This window comes from Cucurbita maxima, unplaced genomic scaffold (genome assembly GCF_002738345.1).
Source record: "Cucurbita maxima cultivar Rimu unplaced genomic scaffold, Cmax_1.0 Cma_Scf00010, whole genome shotgun sequence".
NCBI classification, from domain to species: Eukaryota; Viridiplantae; Streptophyta; class Magnoliopsida; order Cucurbitales; family Cucurbitaceae; genus Cucurbita; species Cucurbita maxima.
The window spans coordinates 4,925,299-4,945,640 of NW_019272026.1; the positions used below are offsets into that span (position 1 = coordinate 4,925,299).

At 37.4% G+C, this 20,342-nt stretch overlaps 5 protein-coding genes across 6 annotated transcripts; 2 read left to right on the forward strand and 3 right to left on the reverse strand.

The window, feature by feature from the left end:
* The first annotated feature begins 806 nt into the window (after positions 1-806).
* Positions 807-3,464, forward strand: LOC111485749. Its single transcript, XM_023132770.1, has 2 exons — positions 807-2,035; positions 2,379-3,464. The coding sequence occupies exons 1-2, from the start codon at positions 891-893 to the stop codon at positions 3,247-3,249; spliced, it is 2,016 nt and encodes a 671-aa protein (XP_022988538.1). The 5' UTR covers positions 807-890; the 3' UTR covers positions 3,250-3,464.
* Positions 3,465-4,135: 671 nt separating this feature from the next.
* Positions 4,136-7,584, reverse strand: LOC111485553. The gene is made up of 4 exons (XM_023132471.1): positions 7,240-7,584; positions 6,360-6,755; positions 4,893-5,307; positions 4,136-4,606 (listed from the first exon to the last, which is right to left on the reverse strand). The coding sequence occupies exons 1-4, from the start codon at positions 7,484-7,486 to the stop codon at positions 4,402-4,404; spliced, it is 1,263 nt and encodes a 420-aa protein (XP_022988239.1). The 5' UTR covers positions 7,487-7,584; the 3' UTR covers positions 4,136-4,401.
* Positions 7,585-8,337: 753 nt separating this feature from the next.
* Positions 8,338-11,742, reverse strand: LOC111484983. Its single transcript, XM_023131668.1, has 6 exons — positions 10,953-11,742; positions 10,558-10,775; positions 10,124-10,415; positions 9,938-10,023; positions 9,773-9,864; positions 8,338-9,240 (listed from the first exon to the last, which is right to left on the reverse strand). Exons 1-6 carry the CDS (start codon positions 11,208-11,210, stop codon positions 8,993-8,995), a joined length of 1,194 nt encoding a protein of 397 aa, XP_022987436.1. The 5' UTR covers positions 11,211-11,742; the 3' UTR covers positions 8,338-8,992.
* A 2,909-nt stretch (positions 11,743-14,651) lies between these two features.
* On the forward strand, positions 14,652-17,678 carry LOC111485709 (LEAF RUST 10 DISEASE-RESISTANCE LOCUS RECEPTOR-LIKE PROTEIN KINASE-like 1.2). Of its 2 annotated transcripts, none has more exons than XM_023132711.1 (4): positions 14,652-14,839; positions 16,050-16,085; positions 16,169-16,438; positions 16,706-17,678. In XM_023132711.1, the coding sequence occupies exons 1-4, from the start codon at positions 14,680-14,682 to the stop codon at positions 17,590-17,592; spliced, it is 1,353 nt and encodes a 450-aa protein (XP_022988479.1). In that variant the 5' UTR covers positions 14,652-14,679; the 3' UTR covers positions 17,593-17,678. The 2 variants fall into 2 exon arrangements, with proteins under 2 accessions (XP_022988479.1, XP_022988480.1); XM_023132712.1 differs by having other exon boundaries at positions 14,652-14,833; positions 16,047-16,085.
* LOC111485710 lies at positions 17,608-20,342 on the reverse strand. The gene is made up of 2 exons (XM_023132713.1): positions 19,687-20,342; positions 17,608-18,400 (listed from the first exon to the last, which is right to left on the reverse strand). Exons 1-2 carry the CDS (start codon positions 20,215-20,217, stop codon positions 17,756-17,758), a joined length of 1,176 nt encoding a protein of 391 aa, XP_022988481.1. The 5' UTR covers positions 20,218-20,342; the 3' UTR covers positions 17,608-17,755.

The window sequence follows — 20,342 nt, forward strand, 5'->3', positions numbered from 1 at the left end:
CCTAATTACCGTCCCAAATTCTAGGGTTCTTATGTTCGAGATAAATGTCCTTTCTTACCTAACTTTTCTTTCTCATTTGTAGAGACTTGCCTCGACATTAGGACCTCCACGTTTCTTTGACCGATAGGTCCTCGTAACCGGATAGATCCAGTGCATGATAGGTAAGGGTCTTGATTATCAACAAATTTTCTTTAAACTCTTTATGTTTCCTGTTGTCCCCGTGAAGATGGTTGTAAGTTATGTCCTCTATCACGACCTCGAATGAAACTATTCTATGGAACCATGTATTGTGTGAAATGTAGATTATTGTCGTTCTTAATCGACACTCGAGAATTAAGCTCGATGTATAAGTTTATTGGAAATGTTAAAAAAAACTAATATGATATTGCATTAAATTAATGTATTTACTTATTAAAAAATAGTTTCGCATGAGTTACTAGGAACCAAATGAGCTAACCTCGGAGTGAAAATATAACTTTAATCAACATATATTCTAACGTTTTATCTAAAATTTAAATATAATAATTAATTAAAATAAAATTATATCAATTAATTAGAATTTTATGTGCTATTTAAAAATAGTTCTTTTAAAAAAATTAAAATTAAGGGATTTTTTTTTATCTGAATTAATTACACAAATTTATGAAAAAGAAAAATATTTAAATGAAGAAATATTATCATACCATAAAATTATAATATAAAGTAGTTTAAAATTAAAAATTAAAAAAATAATAATAATAAAATAAAAGAATGGGCAATTTTAGAAGTTTTAATAAGGTAATTTTTAGGGGGAAATTAAACTAAAACGGTAGTGTTTCATCCAAATCTAAAGCAAAATTCCATTTCCCATTTCCCATCAGACAAATTGAATTCATTAGTGGTTGACTATTATGGATCCACCACCACCGTCCGGTGCGACAACGGCCGCCGTGGCCGCCGCCGCTAACTTTGCAGCGACCTCCATGCAGCACAACAACTATCAGGATTCCGTAGAATCCTCACCCCGGTCCCACAATGCCGACTGGGACGACCCTCTCCCGCCAGTTCCAGGCGCCAAGCTCCGCCTCATGTGCAGCTATGGCGGCCACATTATCCCTCGTCCTCACGATAGGACCCTCTGCTACGTCGGCGGCGAGACCCGTATTGTCATTGTTGACCGTCATTTCGCTCTTTCCGACCTCTGCATGCGCCTCTCCCGAACCCTCCTTAATGGCCGCTCATTCACCCTCAAGTATCAGCTCCCTCACGAAGATCTCGATTCCCTAATTTCAATCGCGACGGATGAGGATCTGGAGAACATGATCGAAGAATATGACCGAATCGCAATGGCTTTGCCGCCAAAACCTTTGCGAATCCGTTTGTTCCTCTTCTTCGCCAAGCCTGAAACCGTGGCTTCTATGGGTTCGTTGCTCGACGATGCCAAACACGAAACGTGGTTCGTTGATGCCCTAAATAACTCTGCTGTGATGATTCCGAGAGGGCTATCCGATTCGGCTACCATGGAGTGTATGGTGAATATCGACGCGGATCATGGGAGTGATTCGTGTAATGATTTGGAAAATGAAGGTCGCGATTCTCTTGGGCATATTGACAAACAGATTGTGACGAACGGTAATTCCGCCCAAGATGTGCAATCGATTCCTGATTCTCCTGCTGTGGAAAATGGTTCTTCGTTTGGTTCGTCTTCTTCTGTACCATCAATGTCCAACTTGCCGCCGATACGCGTCCATGTAGAGGAGATGGAGGCCAGAGTTCAAGATCCGAAGGCGGGAGTGGAGGATCAGTTTGGGCAGATGAATTTTGGCGTACCTCCAATTCCAACGGCGTTGGCTCCTGCCGTAACTATTCAATCAGGTGCTATTTCAAATCATGCGAATGCTAATCGGGCTTTTCCCGACAACGAGAGACCGGACCAGATGGGTACGGTGGTGTATCGGAAACCTCCATTGCCATTGCAGACCTTGCAAAACAGGGCTGTTGCTGATCCTGCCGTTAGCGGTGGTTTTAGTCTACCGTCGCCGGATTCTGCTGCCAGGTTTTGCTTACTCCGATGCAAATTAATCATTCAGCTGGAATCTGAGTTTTGATTTTCAAAATGCTTTTTCTGATATTCTCCCAATTGCTTGTTTCTTCTCTGGATCCCTTCGTTTTTCAGAAATCCTGTGTTAAGCTTATGAGCTTCCTAGTTCTCGGTAGAAAATTGTTCATTAATAGCTACTCTTGTGAAGCATGTATGATTGTTGTTATTTTGATCTTCACCATGGCAGTTCTGGTTATTGTCTTCTTGATAGTTTGAAGATTGATTCATACTTGTTCTTGAAAATTGAAAATGGAAACCATGTTCTTCATTCTAAAATGGTTCTTGGTGTTTGTAACAGCGAAAGTAGCATAACATTTGCAAATTCTCAGTCCAAACCAATGTATTTTCAAGATCAAATCATGAGAGACAACACGGTCCCAGCCATTCCCATCGCAGAAAGCGATGGTTTCATGGCAAGTCAACAAGTACCAATTCAACAACACCTCCATGACCCTGCTTATGTATTAACATCACAATTAGATCAGAAGCAGCCACAACAACCGCAGCAATTCATCCACACCACCACCCATTACATCCATCACCACCACCCTGCAGGGGCCGGGCACGTCCCGGTTCAATCGTATTATCATCCTATTTACACTCAAACACCATCTCAACAGCAACATCATCAACCAATCGATCAGCAATACTCGGTGTATCTAATGCCGATTACGCAGTCTCAACCAACCTACAACATGTCTGTGCAATCTAGTCCTGCTGAGACTCCAATGGCTGCACCCAACTGGCAGGCATCTGCTAGTCCTGCCATTGTCCCTTCCTCGGTTATCTATAATGATAGTAATCAACCGTCCCTGTATCCTCAGAAAGTTACAGCAGCCATGCCTGAAATGGCAGGGAGCGTGTACAGAACTGTGGTGACATCGACTCCTTCTCCCTTATTACAGGTTCCTCACAACCAGTTCCAGCAACCTTACATGGGTCTTCCCCAAATGAACTATCCATCTCAGTCTATAGCAGTTACTCCCGCTCCGTCGAGCACTGCTAATTACGGTTTTGATTACACTAATGCTCCAGTGCAGAACATCCCGGCGGCTACCCTGATGGCTTCTCAGTACCAAGCTATGACACAGGCAGCAGCGGTGGCTCTATCAGATGTTTCTAGGCTTCTTCCTGCAGATGGTACACAGCAGCAGATCAGCAACTCATAGGAAGAACGCGCTAATCATCAGGTAAGACAAGAAAAATGTGTTGTGTTTTGTTTTGTTTCCCCTTCTTCCCCAAATCATTTTTAAGCTATACTTAATAGTATTCATGTCATTCCATTGAATATGAATAATGCAAGCAACTCTATTCTCGTTGATGTATCTTGTGCTTTGAACTGAGAAATGAACGACGGGTATCATTGAAAATTTTATGCTCTACACTATTACTCTTTGTGGATCAAATATATATGTATATATGTATATATATATATATATATATATATATATATATATATATATATATATATATATATATATATATATATATATTTGAAAGAATGAAGTCTTTGATACTAATTATTAGATTCATTGATTGTTCTTCACGCTTAGAATAAACAAACAATTTCTTCTCTCGAAAGATAACTCAATAGATAAAGTATCAATTATCATCTTAGAAGTCAAGAGTTCGAATATGTGATTCAAGAATTTAGGTTGAATACTTCTATGATAAATCTTAATAAATAAATAAAACCCGAATTAATAAATAAAATATGAAAAATGACAGTTTTTGGAGATAGATGTTATTGAAATGACTTAATTCCTCGCTTGGGAACCTCTTATTCATTGTCCTTTAATTCCAACCTCACATCTATTATTAGAGGGAGTTTTCCACACCTTATAAAAGATGTTTTGTTCCTCTTTCCAAACTACGTGGGATCGATTGGGCATTATCACCATAGAACATGGCAAATTAGTAGCTTACGAATTTCTGCAATCAATTTTTCATTTCGCTAATCTCAACCAAAGGTTACTTATTATAGCTACACATCTCTACTTTCCCTCTGTTTAAGGCTAAACAAGGTTTGATGTTTATCCCAAAATAAAGCTTTTTGAAGAAGAAAGAAGTCTAGATTTCCAACCAAAAAGGGTAATTCAAAGGGAAAACTTTGGTAACAAATATCACCTTATGGTTGTATACAAAATCTACTATTTTGAACTTCCAAGTGTTCCTTTTTCTCTGTCATTGCCCCAAATAGTGAAAACTAATTAGGTAAAGAAAATATTTTAAACATTACCAATCACTGGAGGAGACATCATATCCAGAAACGTTTTACCAAATCAGTAGTTTTCTTTTCAACAGCATCAGAAGTAAAACAATCAAGCAGGTAAAGGGCTGCTTGATACTTGCGAACCCATTTTCTTGGCACGCAGCCTCTCCATAAACTGGGGGTTCGCCCGCAGCCTCTCCTTCACATATGAAGTTCGAGCATCCTCTACAAGCTTGTTGGCTTTTCCAGCTTCCTCAATTAGAGAAAAAAGAGTCCTGAGGCAATCCTTTCTGTTTTCCTCCCTGTGTTCAAACCTGAGAAGTACAATCGAAGTTAGAAATAATGAAAGGTAAACTCAGACAAATCATGACATAGACTGCGAAAGTTCAGCAAGATCTGACTGGGGTTCGTGGTCAAGATTCCGGGGCACAAAATGTGACGATCTGTCCTATTTATTTTGTGTCACAAGAAATTGGCATCTCTATTAGAAATGCCAGATGCATTCTTTTGTCCTACTAAGATGTGTCGAACACCAAAAACATGGTCCTACTAGAAGTATCAACAGAACTAAAGGTTAAAGCATATAACTGTTGACCTTACCTCTCACTGGTAATGGTAAGCTCATTTTTCCCAGGATGATAGCGCTTGCCAACCAACTCCCTCAGTCGACGGAATTGGTACTTTGATAAGCCAAGCTCCTTCACAGTAACAGATAATTTCACTTTTCGGTTTTTGGGGTGCCATGCATCCCCACCTGGTGCAAACACAACCCTTGTTTGCCACCTAAGAATTGGGCCTTCACCTGGCGGGTCATCCAAGTCCTTTTTATTATCTGGCACATCGGTTTCATCGAACTTTGGGGGCCCTTCTGCCTCCATCATCTTTCCATATTCCATCACCATCTGATCTTCAAATTCTTTAAACAGATTGTAAGCTTCTTCAGGTTCAAGCTCCCCTTTTTCACACAAATCCCCCAGCTCATTGAATTTTGCTTCTACTTTTTTCTTCATATCATCTAATGGACAGTTAATGACCAAGAAATGGGAAAAAGTTTATTGAAAGAGAATTTATTCATGAAGGTAATGTTACCATGAATGTAACACAAAATAAACAATTGTAGAGATTATTGCACAAGTTAGACAACTATATCAATCAAGTTAACACAACAAATCTTGTTTCTCACAAGGCTTGAAATTCCATAGGTTTGGACAAAATGTTAAATAATGGGGTAAGAAAACAAGATATAAAATTTTGCAAGTCTCGCACTTCAAATTCATAAATAGTACCAAAAATAGAAATAGTGGACTTTACTCCGAGAAGAGAAAGGATGATTTCCCAACCAGTTAGTACGACCATAATAGGACAAGAAGTAATACATGAGACAATAGATCACCTGTAATAAGAAAGTGATAGATACTTCATACATGGCTTAACGATAGATACACCATTAGAAAACGACAGACACCAAGGGTTCTTTTTCTTGAAAATCCGCTTTCCTCAGTGTTCTTTCTCTTGAAAATCTGTTTTCCTCCATATCTCAAAGCCTAGTGGTATGAAAGATCTTTCGGTGCATTTGATTAGAAGTTTAAGATATACAGAAAGTTAAGTTCTATTTGGGGACTCTTTGTTATAGGAGACTTAATACGGCAGATAGAATCCAAAGAAAATTTTCTAATTGGGCATAAAGAGAGGAATGACAACAACCATTTCGGAGCCAGTTTGAAATCTTCAGCCTAAATGGAAAATAGTTCTTTAGAACTTCATCATCATATCGATGAATAGCTATCATAACTAAATAAATAAGATGCAAAATGAAGCTACAATTAGTTGATATGAAGCACCAGAAACAAATTGGTAGCGTACACAACACCATAAACTTGCATTTAAAACCTTTTGCTTCAAAAGTATAGTATGGAAGAGAAATAGGAACGCAGAGAAGGGACGTAAGTCAGAAACCAATCCAGGATGAAGAAATAAGCCAAGTATAACACAAGAAATATGATGTTGCACACTAATTTCTTATGAGTGATACCAACTGAAACGAGCATGTAAAGGAAACGGGCAAACCTGGAAGGAGCTTGTCCCAACTAAGCATATCCTCCAAAATCTCTTCACACTCCTTGGTGTCCTTCAGAAATCCATGCTTAATGCCATCCTCAACAAGCTCATCCCATTTTTTGTCATCCATGTTGAAGTATTCGTTCTTTACCATTTTTTTCATAACTATATCCCTAGCATTATAAAGATTGTCAATCTCTTCATCTGTCTCATACAATTCTTCAAAATCAGATTCAAACTCTTTGTCCTTGACGTCATCCAATGGCTGCATTTGTAGTTCTTCAACAAGTTCATCATCCGTATCTTCATGCTTTCCAACCAGTTTCCTCTGAAGAATAGCTTCAAGAATTGATGGAAGTGCCTCCTCGTCACCTTTGAAGTACTTATCTATCCGCATTTTCAATTCTGAGGGCAAAAAATTTATGGATCAAATGGAAAACATTATAATTTGGAACTCCCATGATTCGTATTAAAGTCGCATTGAACAAAACCCTAATTTACCACGGCACCAACGTCAGACCCAAAAAATTTTCTAAGCAAATATAACAAGCTCAGACATGAATTACAGCAAAAAAATGAAAAACTCAAATGTCAGTCAATCTCGAATTCGACTCGTTATATCATATAGAAAACTCAAGTCAAAACTGTTTGTACTGTGTAATGATGTGCAAGCTCTTGAATGAGATGACTACTTTTCAGATGCAGACGCCAGTTAAACAAAATCAGCTTGATCTAAGCATTTAACATTATAACCTATCATTCCCCTCACCTTTCGACTTTATAAATACTAAAGTACAATACAAAGAAAAACTAAAAATTTCACATTCACATTGCTTAGTTCAATCGCAGAAATCAATCGCCAAACAGAGCGTTCTCATGGAAAGAATACCTTTATTGCTCACATCTTGGACGTCCAAAGGTATCTCTTTCTTCTGAGTGGGCACCAAATTCGCCTCGGAAACACTTCCTGAATCTTCCTTTGGCGGCAAATCGTTCTCGGAGGAGAAGAGCCTGAATTGAGACGTCGCCGGGGCTGAGAGCAAGCGTGGAGGAACGACATTGGACCTGTAAGTGGGAGAATTAAGGAGATGACTGCGAGCTCTGAGAGAGACGTTTCTCAATAGTGACCAATTCATGGCTTTCCTCTAGGGTTTAAGGTTGTTCTGGTTCCAAACGAGAGGCTTTTGCAGCGACTTCAGGCGCGGGAGGCCGTTTAACCCTTTCAGAGCTAATTATTCCGAAAATAACAAAATTATATAATCTTATGTTTTTCATTTTTATTATTTTATAAAATTAATGGAAATTTTGTTTAAGAGAAAGAGAGTAATGGCAAACTCATAGACTATTAAAGTAGACCCGTGTATAATCGGACAAATTTAACTTTAAAGTTATTATAGCTGAGTCACTAATAAGTTCTTTTAATGCGATGGAGTAGTTATTATCTATGTAATTAAAGAAGTTATAGAAGTTCATCACTACGGTTCCGATCCAGACACATGAGAGATTAATTCAACAACAAAAATTATGAATTAAGGGAAGAGAAGAACGTTACCAAAATTTTGAAGTCATTGCAACCGAAGCACATATACCAACCTAACCTAATATGTCATAATTGAGAAATGCCTCTGTGGAAAGTTAAGGATTTTAATTTTGATAATATATAAAGCCATGAAAAATGTAAGTAATTTAGATTGCATATTTAGAATTATTCAAATTCGACATGATCGATATTGTTTGTACAGTGATTCTAATCTCAAACAAAATATTCGTCTTCAGATATTCAATCAAAAAAGTAATTCGAGTCTTCCTTCTCTTGTAGTGAGTGAGTCACCTCTGACCCTAGAACTCCTTTCCCCACGTGCTCAACAACGATATCACTTCAACTTTCTTCTGTGTCCATATGACTAAACATTTTGGGCAAGAAACTGTTGGGTCTAGACTAGTGAGAATGTCAAAAACAAAGTAACCTTACAGAATAAGCATCTGGTTTGCCAATGGAAAAGAACACTGATTCTCCATTGTTGGATGGGGAAGAATATGGTTCCTTGTTCAATCCAGAATGGCCCATATTCGGAAACATAAAATGCTAAAAGTATAATCTTTAATCTATACTTTGTGTGAATCTAAAACAGATACCTTACATCAAATCTTACGTAATATACATACAAATTTGTACTCCTTCAAGTTCACAAAAGACCACACTGAAGACCGTATCGATGCAACGACAATGACAAACGACAACTCTCACAAGTTTCCTTCAAGTTCACAAAAGACCGTACTAAAGACCATATCGATGCAACGACAACAAACGATGACTATCACAAGTTTCCAAGGGCAGTGTATAATGCTTTGGGCAACATTCATCTTGATTGCCATTACTTTCCATGTTGCTTTTGCCCTCCCATTTCATAGTTTTATTACTCCCTCCCCCATTTTCCACATGTTTTTAGCCAGTTGGTGTGAATATTTTTCTTAACTGCCTCCATGAAATGTACTCCCCAAAAGAACAAACCACCCAAAACCAAAATGTATCCTTACCAGTATTGAGTGCAGGTCGAATAGTCGATAAGAGCACGAGTTTGTTATTTTGGCAGTTCGAGTGGGCAGAATGGAAGTAGAGACATGCTTTCAGTCATTTCCTATCATCTCCAGTATGTCATATGCGATGCAAAGAACTGAAAATCAGGTTGATTGACCTGAAGGCGCCTCAGCCACTTCTCTGCCGCCTGCATGAGGGAATTTTCCATTTGATTCTCTTTGACACAATTTTGCGCCCATATTGAGCCTTTCAGCTTATAAGAAGCCAATCCGAAGACAGGCAAGGAGACCTTTGGGATACCATCGTTGTCATTTGGATATATCATTGCTGGTGCTTGACCATGTCCATTACCTGTGAAGCAAAGAAAACGATCAACACTTGCAGAAAACAAATGCAATGAATAAGCTCCAAAATGAACACAAAATAGGAAAAATTACTTGAATTTCTTGAATAAACTTTTACCTGCGGACACAGATGAAGAATGAACACAAATGCCTTAATGGAGATATCGTACACAATCCATGATTTAACACTATATATCTCCATATATGTAAACGGCAATGAATTTATTGGTCAGTTCGAACTTGAGAAGAAATAAAACTTCATTGATCCCCCCCCCCCCCCCCCCCCCCCAAAAAAAATCCCATAAAAAGGAGCCTAGAATTAGAAAGATACACGAGCAATACTATCTCTACTAATTAACAATGTTTTTATGAGAGTGAAATGTCGGAAGAACTCTGGCTATGACTGCTCGTGACAAAACGAAATTAACGGGTTTATTCAGTTGACAAAACGAGTAAATGGGGCCTAGTGAACGTAAATCTTGAAGATTACCAAAGACTACAGGCACAAACCAAGAAGAAAACTAAGAATGCCATAGTACCTCTTATGGGTGTGGAAAGGGAATGATATGTTAGGAAGCAAGCATCCAAATCCTTCAATGTGGGACCAGTGGGTATACGGTATATTGGGTACCTACAATTCCAGTGGATGAATGAATACCATGTTTTACAAAACTAGAAATTACACTGAATCTGCAAATATTTACCATGCTACAGAGATCCAACTGGCTGGCAGGATATCACAACTTCTTAAAGTTTTCAAACCAGGAAATTGGTAAGCAAGATCAAATATCTGTCATAACATAAACAGTACGAGTAAACTAATACGGTTCTCGAAATGGCAAAACGTGTAACAGTATAACTACTAAAGGAACTAATAAGAAACCACTAACTTTATCAGCCAACGGTACACGTTGATAAGGAAGATCTTGCTCCAGAAACTGAAAGAGCAAACCACTCCGAGGATATTCTGCATCCCCATCGTCACTCGAAAAACCTTCTTGTCTTGTGCTATGCTCATCTCTTAAAGACGTCTTTCTAATTGTAAGAGCGCTATCACAAGCTAAATGGTGATGAACCCACTGTTCTCTGGATAAGTTACAGCTTTTACCAAATTCATAGTCAATGCTTCCCTCGCTGCTTGTATCTCTAGAAGAGTCAAGATCACTGTCCTCATTAGCCAGCCTACCATTATAACGAAAGATTAATTAGAAGGAAATTTTCACCTTCAGAGTAAAATCAATGTTCTAAAAGTTCATGATCACATATAAAAGATTGGAAACAAGTACTAATATGAATTAACATATTCCAAACACAGATCAAGTACCTGGACTTAGAATCTGATCTCAATGCAGCAGATTCGCCATATATTTGAATACCAGACAAATAAGGAACGTAATATTGAACAACAGAGTCACCTCCATTGAGTACTAAAGGAACTCCAGCGCCGTATGCACTCCACTCCTTGAAAGACTCCCACAGATCATTCAGAACGAAATAAGGTTGAAATTCAATATCACAAGTCCTCCAACCCCTCATAGTTGTCTGGAAAGAATACAAGATTACAAGTTCATATCGCCCAAATTCATAGCAATGAAAACCATTAAAGGGCTAAAAGAAACCAAACTGAATTATGATCCTAACTTGGTTATTAACTCAAATTTCATCAGCAATCAATCAAAAGCTTATATGTAATGAACTTTCTTCGATTCTAACATTTACCTTGGAGAAGTACTGCGCTGGAACTGAAGGCTTTGTGGCGTCCAAGAATCTCTCTAAGTTGCTCTTAGACTGAGGAGTTAGTGGCTTAGAAGGCGTTGTAGTAGAAGCCACAACTTTACTCGATGGAGTCTCAGTTTCATCGGTCTTGGTAGGTCTCCTCGATGGCTTTTGCTGATTATAAATCTTCCGTGCCCTCACCGGAATATAAAACCGATCCTCACCTTTGATTCCCCCAAACTGCAACGCAGTTCCCAACATTTCTATATCTAAACCAAAAGAAGGACAATAAAGAAGAATCCTCCGTTGAGTATCAACGGAAAACGGAGGAAATTACACAGATTATAATCGGTAACCCCAAATCTCTCTACCTTGTTCACTAAACTGAGAAATAAAATAACTCAACCAACCAGAATCAAAGGAAATATCGGTTTCTTTAAGCTCCCAAGTAGCATAAAGCCGACGAAATGGCGATTAAAAGAAATGGTATGCAGATTCTTTAAACTCAGCTTTCTTCTTCCAAAAAATTACTCGAAATATCTCTCAAGAACACTGAATTGAATGGAGGATGCTAGCAAAACAATATCAGATCAGAGAGAAATCAATACCACAGAGGTTTTCAAAATCGATTAAATGAAGAAGAGAACTGAAAATCAATTCAAAAACTTCGTAGCAAAGATTTGAAGAATGCACGCAATGAATGACCAAAATGCGTTTTGTGTGAATTAAGAAACCAGGCGAGAAGGAAAACGCAGAAAGAAAGAGAGAAAGAAGCTTGAACCAGAGAGTGTTCTAAAAGAAGAAGATGTCATAATAATAATAATAAAATAATTATTATAGCAAATTAATTCAACCAAATTTTATGGGCACTTTTGTTATAAATTTTATTCCATTGGGTAAATATGTAAATAATGAACAATTCTCGGGCGACAACGTAAATAAATTTAAATGGGGACTGGTCAGCTCATCCATTCGTGAACTCATAGAAGCTTTGCCAGGTTGGCACGTGAAAATGCGGTAGGTATGACACGTGCAATCCACGAGTAGTGAGACACGTGTCAAATAATTAATAATTCTCTAATTTACATAAAAAAATCGAATTTAATATTTAATTCCTGAATTATATTTTAGCAATGGACAATTAATTACATCCCAGAACTAAAAAAAAATTAAATATTAATTAAGTATTTGTAGGAGAGCTTTTTTTGGAGAATAAATTAAAATACTTTGTATTTGTACCAAAAACAATCTACTCATTCCTAAATAAAAATAAATAAATACCTTCGAAAAATATTAATTTTTCTTCCAAATAATAATAATAATAAATGATGCTAATCATTTATGAATTTTATAATAATAGAAAAAATTAAGTAAAATTTCAAACATCAATAATTAATGTTTTTTCTTTTTTCTTTTTTCTTTTTTAGATTTATAAAGTATAATGAATTATTTTCAAAGTTTACTATAAAATTGTGAATAAAAAAAAATGAAGCTTTGGTAAGATGTTGCATCAAAAAGTATAGGTTAAATTGTCACATACAAATTTTATTTATAAAAAAACAGTAAAAACGTCAGTTATAATTTTATTTAAAATACGAGTTGTGACATACTTATTACATCATTAATTATTCAGTTTTTTATTTTAAATTTTTATATTTAAGTTAACATATTTATTTGAATAAAAAGCCAATTAAAAAAATAATTGAGGTTGAATTATTGGCAATGGAGCCCACGTCGGTTTGAATTGCTTTAATTACATAGCCATTAACCACCACACGACACACCATTTTGGACCATTCTTTTGCCCAATGCTTTTGGTACCCATTTCGGGAATGGCTTTTCCCATTGGAAATTACCAAAAATCACAACAATAATATAATTTAGATTAAATAATTATTTTAGGTTTTTCAATTCCAATTATTCCTTCTTTTTTTTTATTTTTTAATTTGGGTAAATAATAATAATATTTTTGTGAATATACTATCAAAAATATATATATGGACTAAAATGGAAGGAGATGGAATCCAAAAATTTTAATTTCTAAAGAAAATATTATGTAAATTTTTTTAAAAAAAATAAAAAATTAATGCTTTTATTTTATAATTTTTATTTTTTAAAAAAATTAAAATAAAAAGCTGAATGGAAATTGGTATTAATAAGTTTAAATTTTAAAGTTTCAATACCATTTAACAATTTAACATTAAAGTCAGAGAAATAAAAATAAAATTAAACTAATTTGCATCTAAAATTATAATTTAACTGAAAATTAATTACTTTTATAATATAATAATTGAGGTACTAGAATTTGACCTTGTCATGTTTAATAGACTTAATTGATTTATTATTTTTATTATTACTATTGTTATTTCTCTGATAATTTTCTTGACAATTCGACATGGCGGTCCGTGGTCACAACAACAAGCTTTTAATCTGACCCATTATTTATTTTTCTGTCTTAGGTTTATAAATATTTAATGTGGACCAAGTAGCCCCCAAATTTTTTTTTTCCAAAAATGCCCTTTTTTTCAAAAAAAAAACGCAGACCGACTCGAGGAAGAAAACGAGTGAGCGTGTGAGGCTCGCGTGTGAGGCTCGCGTGCGAGTAACCGAGATTGGGACAACATAAAGAGGGTACGTGCAGCCACATGACAAGCTACGTTTCACTCCGCTCAACACCTTTTGACCTGTTTTATTAATATTGGTTTGTATCAAATTTTATATACTTTCTAATCGTTCTTTACCATCATGAACTAAGACAAAAAAAAAAAAAATTCAAAATTGAAGTTCGTGTTTATCAAACGAGACCTAATTTCCCGATTCTACGACCCGGTTGAGGAATCGAGCAGTGGAAATTGAGTATATTTTAACAAAAAATAAATAAATAAATAAAATGAAATAATTGAAATTGAGAATAAGATGGGAAGGGTCAAAATCAAGTGGGCCCAAAAAGTATTTCAAAATGGATTCGGTGGCCCAATATGAAATTGAAAATTGACATATTTCCACGTAGGCTTATACCATTATCTAATTTAACACCATTCCTCCTTCCTCTCATTCGCCCATCAATCACATCTCATCCTCATCCTTTTTCCTTTTTCGGGACTTCGATGATTGTTACCAATATGCTTCAGACTCTCTCGACCTTAAGAAATCCATTTTATCTGACAACCACATTTAAACTCGTAGCTAAATTTTAAAAATAACACTTCAAACTCATCTTGTCTGTTTTGACTCGTTACGTATCGTTGTTAGCTTCGCGTTTTAAAACGTGTCTATAAATGAGAGATTTTCACATATTTATAAAAAAAATGTTTCGTTTCCCTCTCATGGATCTCATAAAAACACGTGGAAATAGTGTTTCTAAATATAATTTTAAAAAATAGAGTAGTTATTAAAAAAAAAAAAAGTAAAATTATAAGTTTAATTTATTATATATAGAATTAAATATTATATCTTGTTAACGATAAACGTGTAATTTTGTATTTAATTGGTTAAAATTTAAAATAGGAATGATTTTAGTAAATTTGATTGAAAATGGGAGGAAATTGAAGAATTGGGCCGAACCAACCCGGCCCAATCCAGAAAGGACCGGAGTGGAGTGGAGCCGTTTAAATTATTTAATAGTCATAGTCATTGGCGGCCATAGACACGAAACTTCAGCGTCTTCTTCTACCTCTATAAATACCTTCTTTTCTCCTCTTTATTTAACCTTTCCCACAAACAACTAAAAATGAAAACGTTTCTACTGCGAATCCATTTTCGGAACGCCGCCGTGCTCGTCACCTTCGCCACCGCCTTCCTCCTCCGCTTTCCGCCGTCTCTCGCCGACGATGAAGACGACTGCTTTAAGACGGGCACGTGTTCTTTTCTTTTACCTCCTCCGCCGACAGGTATGCTATTATACTTTCTAATTCACTGATTTATTAAGTTATTTCCAATTATGCCTTGTATAATCGTAATCAAACTTCATAAATCAACAAATAATACAAATCTATAAAATAAATAAGTGGCCACATGATAAATTTGGAGGGAATTTGTAAGGTCATATATTGGTGTTTTTAAGCTTTTATCGTAAATATTGCCTTTCTTGAACCTTCTCTCAAAATTCTTAAACATGTCTATTAGGTCGAGTTTTTCACGCCTTATAGGTAATGTTTCATTCACCTATTTGAATTTTTGTTCTGCGCTTTCACTCGAGATTTTAAAATGTATAGAAATTCTCATATTTTAGAATGAAGGTTGATCCGTTGATAATTAGATAATTAGATAATAAATAGTGTTGGGTCATATTAATTATTAATATAATCTCACCTTCCTTACTTATTTCCATGATTTTATTTTCATTTTGTTTTAAAGTTTTTATTTTATTTTGAAGCTTTGACCAAATTAATCGCCGAAAGTCAAAATTTTACATAACGTACAAAATAAAATTTGGAGTTTAACAGCTACCTTCGAACTGGCAAATTTGGACTAGTCAAAGTTTAGACTATATATATTTCCCAACTATTATGTAAAAATAATTATTTTTAGTTCAGTAATTTCAGAGTAAAAAAAATTAAAAAAACAATTATTTAAATAATATATTATTTAATAAGTACTGCACATGCCTATGTCATTGTGATGCCTAAAGTTTCGGGAAGTGTCTAGGAAGACTTTCTTTAAAATGAGTTTTTCAAGTACAGTACCGAGCAACATGGGTGTGCTGGTATTTCGCCCATGCCTACATGTCGAAGGTTGGATTTTGTACTCGGAATATGGTATTTGTAAATGACATGGCATGGACACGGAAGGGCCAATGCCCGAATGGAATCTGGATGGATAATGTTCAAGATGTCTGAATAATATAAATGACACCGGGGCTGACATGAGTCAAGTTTGATCGAACAAAGTTGAATGAAAGTGCACAACATTCAAACCTTCCCACATGGAAAACGTTGAAGTCTTCATCTACCAAATCTTCAACATTCATAATGACAAATTTGCCCCTATCTTGCCACAAGGAAAATGCTTAATATGAACTGATGAACAAATATTGAGATTCTTCAGCAGTTATGTTTTAATCCGACATTGATGTTTTTTTCTTCATTGTTGACGTTGCAGACAATAGCGACGACATCAAAAAGAAGATTATCATTGGTAACTCTGTTTTTCCTCCTCTGTTCATATGGTTGACTCTATGGCAATTGATCAAAACCTCCATTGGTTTGATTCATATGCAGGCACATGCACTGGTTTTGGAGCCTTGCTTTTAACCTTACTTGTTCTTGGCGTCTGCTACCGATGGCGCCAGCTCCGTCGTAAAAGGTCTCACATGCTGCCATACGTGCAACAGAGCGTTCTCTCGAATCCCCCGTCCGTGGAAGAAGCTGAGAATGGAGGAACCTACTTGGGCGTTCACCTCTTCTCCTATAAAGAACTTGAAGAAGCCACGAACCATTTCGACTCCAACAAAGAGCTCGGTGATGGAGGCTTTGGCACAGTCCATTATGGTAAGAGTTGTTAGGAATCACGAATTTTTACAATGGTATGATATTGTCTACTTTGAGCCTAAAATCTCATAGCTTTGCTTTGGGGTTTCCCCAAAAGACCTTCGTACCAATAGAGATGTATTCCTTACTTATAAACTCATGATCATTTCCTAAATTAGTTCGTGCGGGACCCAGAGCAGCCCTTCGAATCTAATCTTAATCATTGTTCATGCTTGATTATTAGCTGGTCATTGTTTCATTGATCTTTTTGTTCATATATCTGTTTAGGCTTACTCAAAGACGGGCGTGCCGTTGCTGTCAAACGGTTGTTCGAAAGCAATTTCAAGAGAGTTGAACAGTTCATGAATGAGGTCGGGATCCTCGCACGCCTGCGCCACCACAACCTCGTTTCACTTTACGGTTGTACCTCGAGCAACAGCCGTGAGCTTCTGCTTGTGTATGAATACGTTCCAAACGGTACGGTGGCTGATCACCTCCATGGAAAACTAGCAAAGCCAGGCAAGCTTCCATGGTCTACAAGATTGAAGATTGCTATAGAGACTGCAGGTGCTTTAGTGTATCTCCATGCTTCTGAAATCATCCACCGTGATGTCAAAACCAACAACATCCTCCTCGACAACCACTACTCCGTTAAAGTAGCCGATTTCGGGTTATCCCGCCTCTTCCCACTCGACGTCACGCACGTTTCAACCGCTCCACAAGGCACTCCCGGCTACGTCGACCCGGAGTACCATCAGTGCTACCAACTCTCTGATAAAAGCGATGTCTTCAGCTTCGGCGTAGTACTTGTTGAACTCATGTCCTCAATGCCTGCTGTTGACATCACAAGACATAGGCAAGAGATCAACCTGTTCAACATGGCCATCAACAAGATCCAAAGCCACGCATTACACGAGCTCGTCGACCCATCACTCGGTTTCGAATCAGACTACAAAATCAAAGACATGATAACGAGCGTCGCTGAGGTCGCATTTCAATGCCTGCAGAGCATGAAAGACGAAAGGCCAACAATGATCGAAGTTCTCGACAGTCTAAACGCCATACAGAATCGAAACAATGATGCTGTGCAGCTAAAGAATGGCTATGAATCTTCTCAAAGTTCCATGTCAGTATCTTGGGTTAGCAGTAACACCTCTACATCAACAAATTATTGAATTGATTCTTCATTCTTTGTCTTAGAACACTACATTATATGTCATTTATACCAAAAAAGGAACATAAAGGGAAGATTTTTACAATACCCCATGTTTATCAAATTACATATAAATGAATCGTATAAGCTCAGAAAATCAAAAGGAATTGGTTTATGCACATAATTTAATGATTAAACTCCATGAGCTTAGGAGCAAACAAGAGGAGCCTATTCAAGGAATTGGGCATGAATTTCCTGGCAAACAAATGGCATACATTGGTGTCAACTCCATTGTACCGGCAGTGGCTGCCAGTCCTCAGCCTTTGAAGCAACCCAACGTTGACATCCATTCTGTTGAACTTGGTGGGGTGGGCGCCGCCTTTTGACCAGTCGACCCAAGTCAAGGTCCGGTTGGAATTGGATGTGGAGAAGTGGATTCCGACGAGGGTGGGGAGGTAGTGCTCGTCCATGTAACAAGAGGGCTTGCAGTGTTGCCGGAAGACGGGGAAGTATTTCTGGTCGGAGACAACTTGGGAGGCGAGGGGTCGGTCAATTTGGAACCACTGGGAACCCTTGCGCCATTGGTGGAGGTTGATTGTGGGGCGCATTTGGGGTTTGTAGCGGCCTCGACCCACTGGTCCTGGGAGGTCGTAGGACTCTACGAAGGTGGTTTTGGAGGCCATTAAGTAACTGTAAATGGTGGAGAAGTTGAAGAGTGGGATGCAGGACTCGGAGAGAAGGATGAACCTTTGGTTGGAGAAGTCGAGTAGTGCGTTTGCTAGTAGCCGCCGCTCTGCCTCCATCATGCTCGGCGCTCCCCACTTCACTCCCTGAAATTTCATTTATTCGTAAAATTTTCCATTTATTTGAACCATCCCGTGATAATTCAATCCAAAATTCAAATTATATGAGTTGGGTTGAGTTGATAGGTCTCCCGATTATTGCATTTTTTGAACATCACTAAGTTTTCAGATTATTGAGTTCTTTTAACATTTCTAAAGGTTAAGTTGATAGGTGTTTCGGGTTATCGGGTTTCCTAAACATTCCTGAAGGTTAAGTTGATAGGTGTTCAAATTATCGGATTTTCTGAACATCCCTGAAGGTTAAGTTGATAGGTTTTCGGGTTATCGAGTTTTCTGAACATCCCTGAAGGTTAAGTTGATAGGTGTTCGGATTATTGAGTTTTCTAAACATCCCTGAAGGTTGAGTTGATAGATGTTTCAGGTTCTCACGTTTTTTGAACATTCCTAAAGGTTAAGTTATAGGTGTTCATGCTATTGGGTTTTCTGAACATCCCTTGAGATTAAGTCGATAGGTGTTTGAGTTATCGAGTTTTCTGAACATCCCTGGAGGTTAAGTTGATAGGTTTTCGGGTTATCGGATTTTCTAAACATCCCTGAAGGTTGAGTTGATAGGTGTTCGGGTTATCAAATTTTTTGAACATTCGTGAAAGTTGAGTTGATAGGTTTTCGGGTTTCTGAAACCGACCCGTGGCCAATATTAAGCCTTTTTTTTTTGTTCTTTTTGTTTCTTCTTTTCCCATAACAAGCAAGGAAAAGGGGAAGAAAAAAAAGGTATGATTCTTGGCTTTGGTGAGATATAATTTTTCACGTGAGAGAGGAAGAAGGCATAAAGAAAAGAATGCAAAAAAGGATGGAACCGTAACCGCCAACAGAAAGGAATTCATCACATTTTTTTTCTTTTTAATTATTCATTTTCAAAATATCCAGCCTGTAAAATCCCACCATTTCATGTAGCTTGCTACAATTAACGCTCACGTTACATTAAATTAGGCAAAAAAAAAAAAAAAAATTAATTTGAACAGACGATTAATTTTAGAATATTTCATACCCTAAAATAAACCTATTATTCGTTGATATTATAAATACCACTGCCCTAAAAATTATTCATTTTAATATAATAAATAAAAATTATATTATAAATTGACATTTTGTTAGCTTAAAAATAAATAATTTAAAGACATGAATTCAATAAGTTTTAAAAAATAGAAAATATATATTAATTTATTGATTAAGAATCTTAATTAGAATGAGAGTAGAAACGAGAATAATTAATGAAATACTTAATTAAGAAAAGTGGTGATTACTGTTAGTACCTTACTGGGGATTGAGCGGCCGTAGAAAACAGAGTTGGAAGCGACGGTGGCGTTGGTGGAAGAACTGCGGTGGACGTAAATGGAGTAAAGGCGGCGGTGGCCTTTGAAGAACCGTTCCCAAAGCGGAGCCAAACTGACGCCGTCTTTTGTCAGAAACAAGAAGGCAATCTTCGGCTGTGATTTTGGCAGCGGCGATTTTGGAATCCGGCGGGGAACCAGTGAAGCTCTCCACAGAAGCTCCTCCTCTGTCATGTCGTGGAGGGCTGGGGGTGGGTTAAAGAACTTCTTTAAACCGACGCGCGACGGCGGCGGCGGCGGAGAAGGAGGTGGAGGAGGAGGAGAGGGAGAGGGGAGTTGGAGTTGGCTGAAGGAGAAGGGGAGAGAGAGAGGAGAGGATTGGAAAGGGAAGGGGAAGGTGAAGAGAGTGAGAGTGAAGCCGGCGGCGAGACCGGCGGCGAAGAGGAGGAGGTGAGAAACGAGGGATTTGAATTGCGTTTGGAGTTTGAATAGTTTGGGATTGGATGTCGTCATTGAATGAACAGAGTTTCAGAAATGGAAGCTTGATTTTCGTCTTCAATGGCGTCTTCAATTCTCTCTCTCCCCCTCTCTCTCTCTCTCCTGTGTGCGAGAAATACAGAGAATTCGGAAGTCAGAGA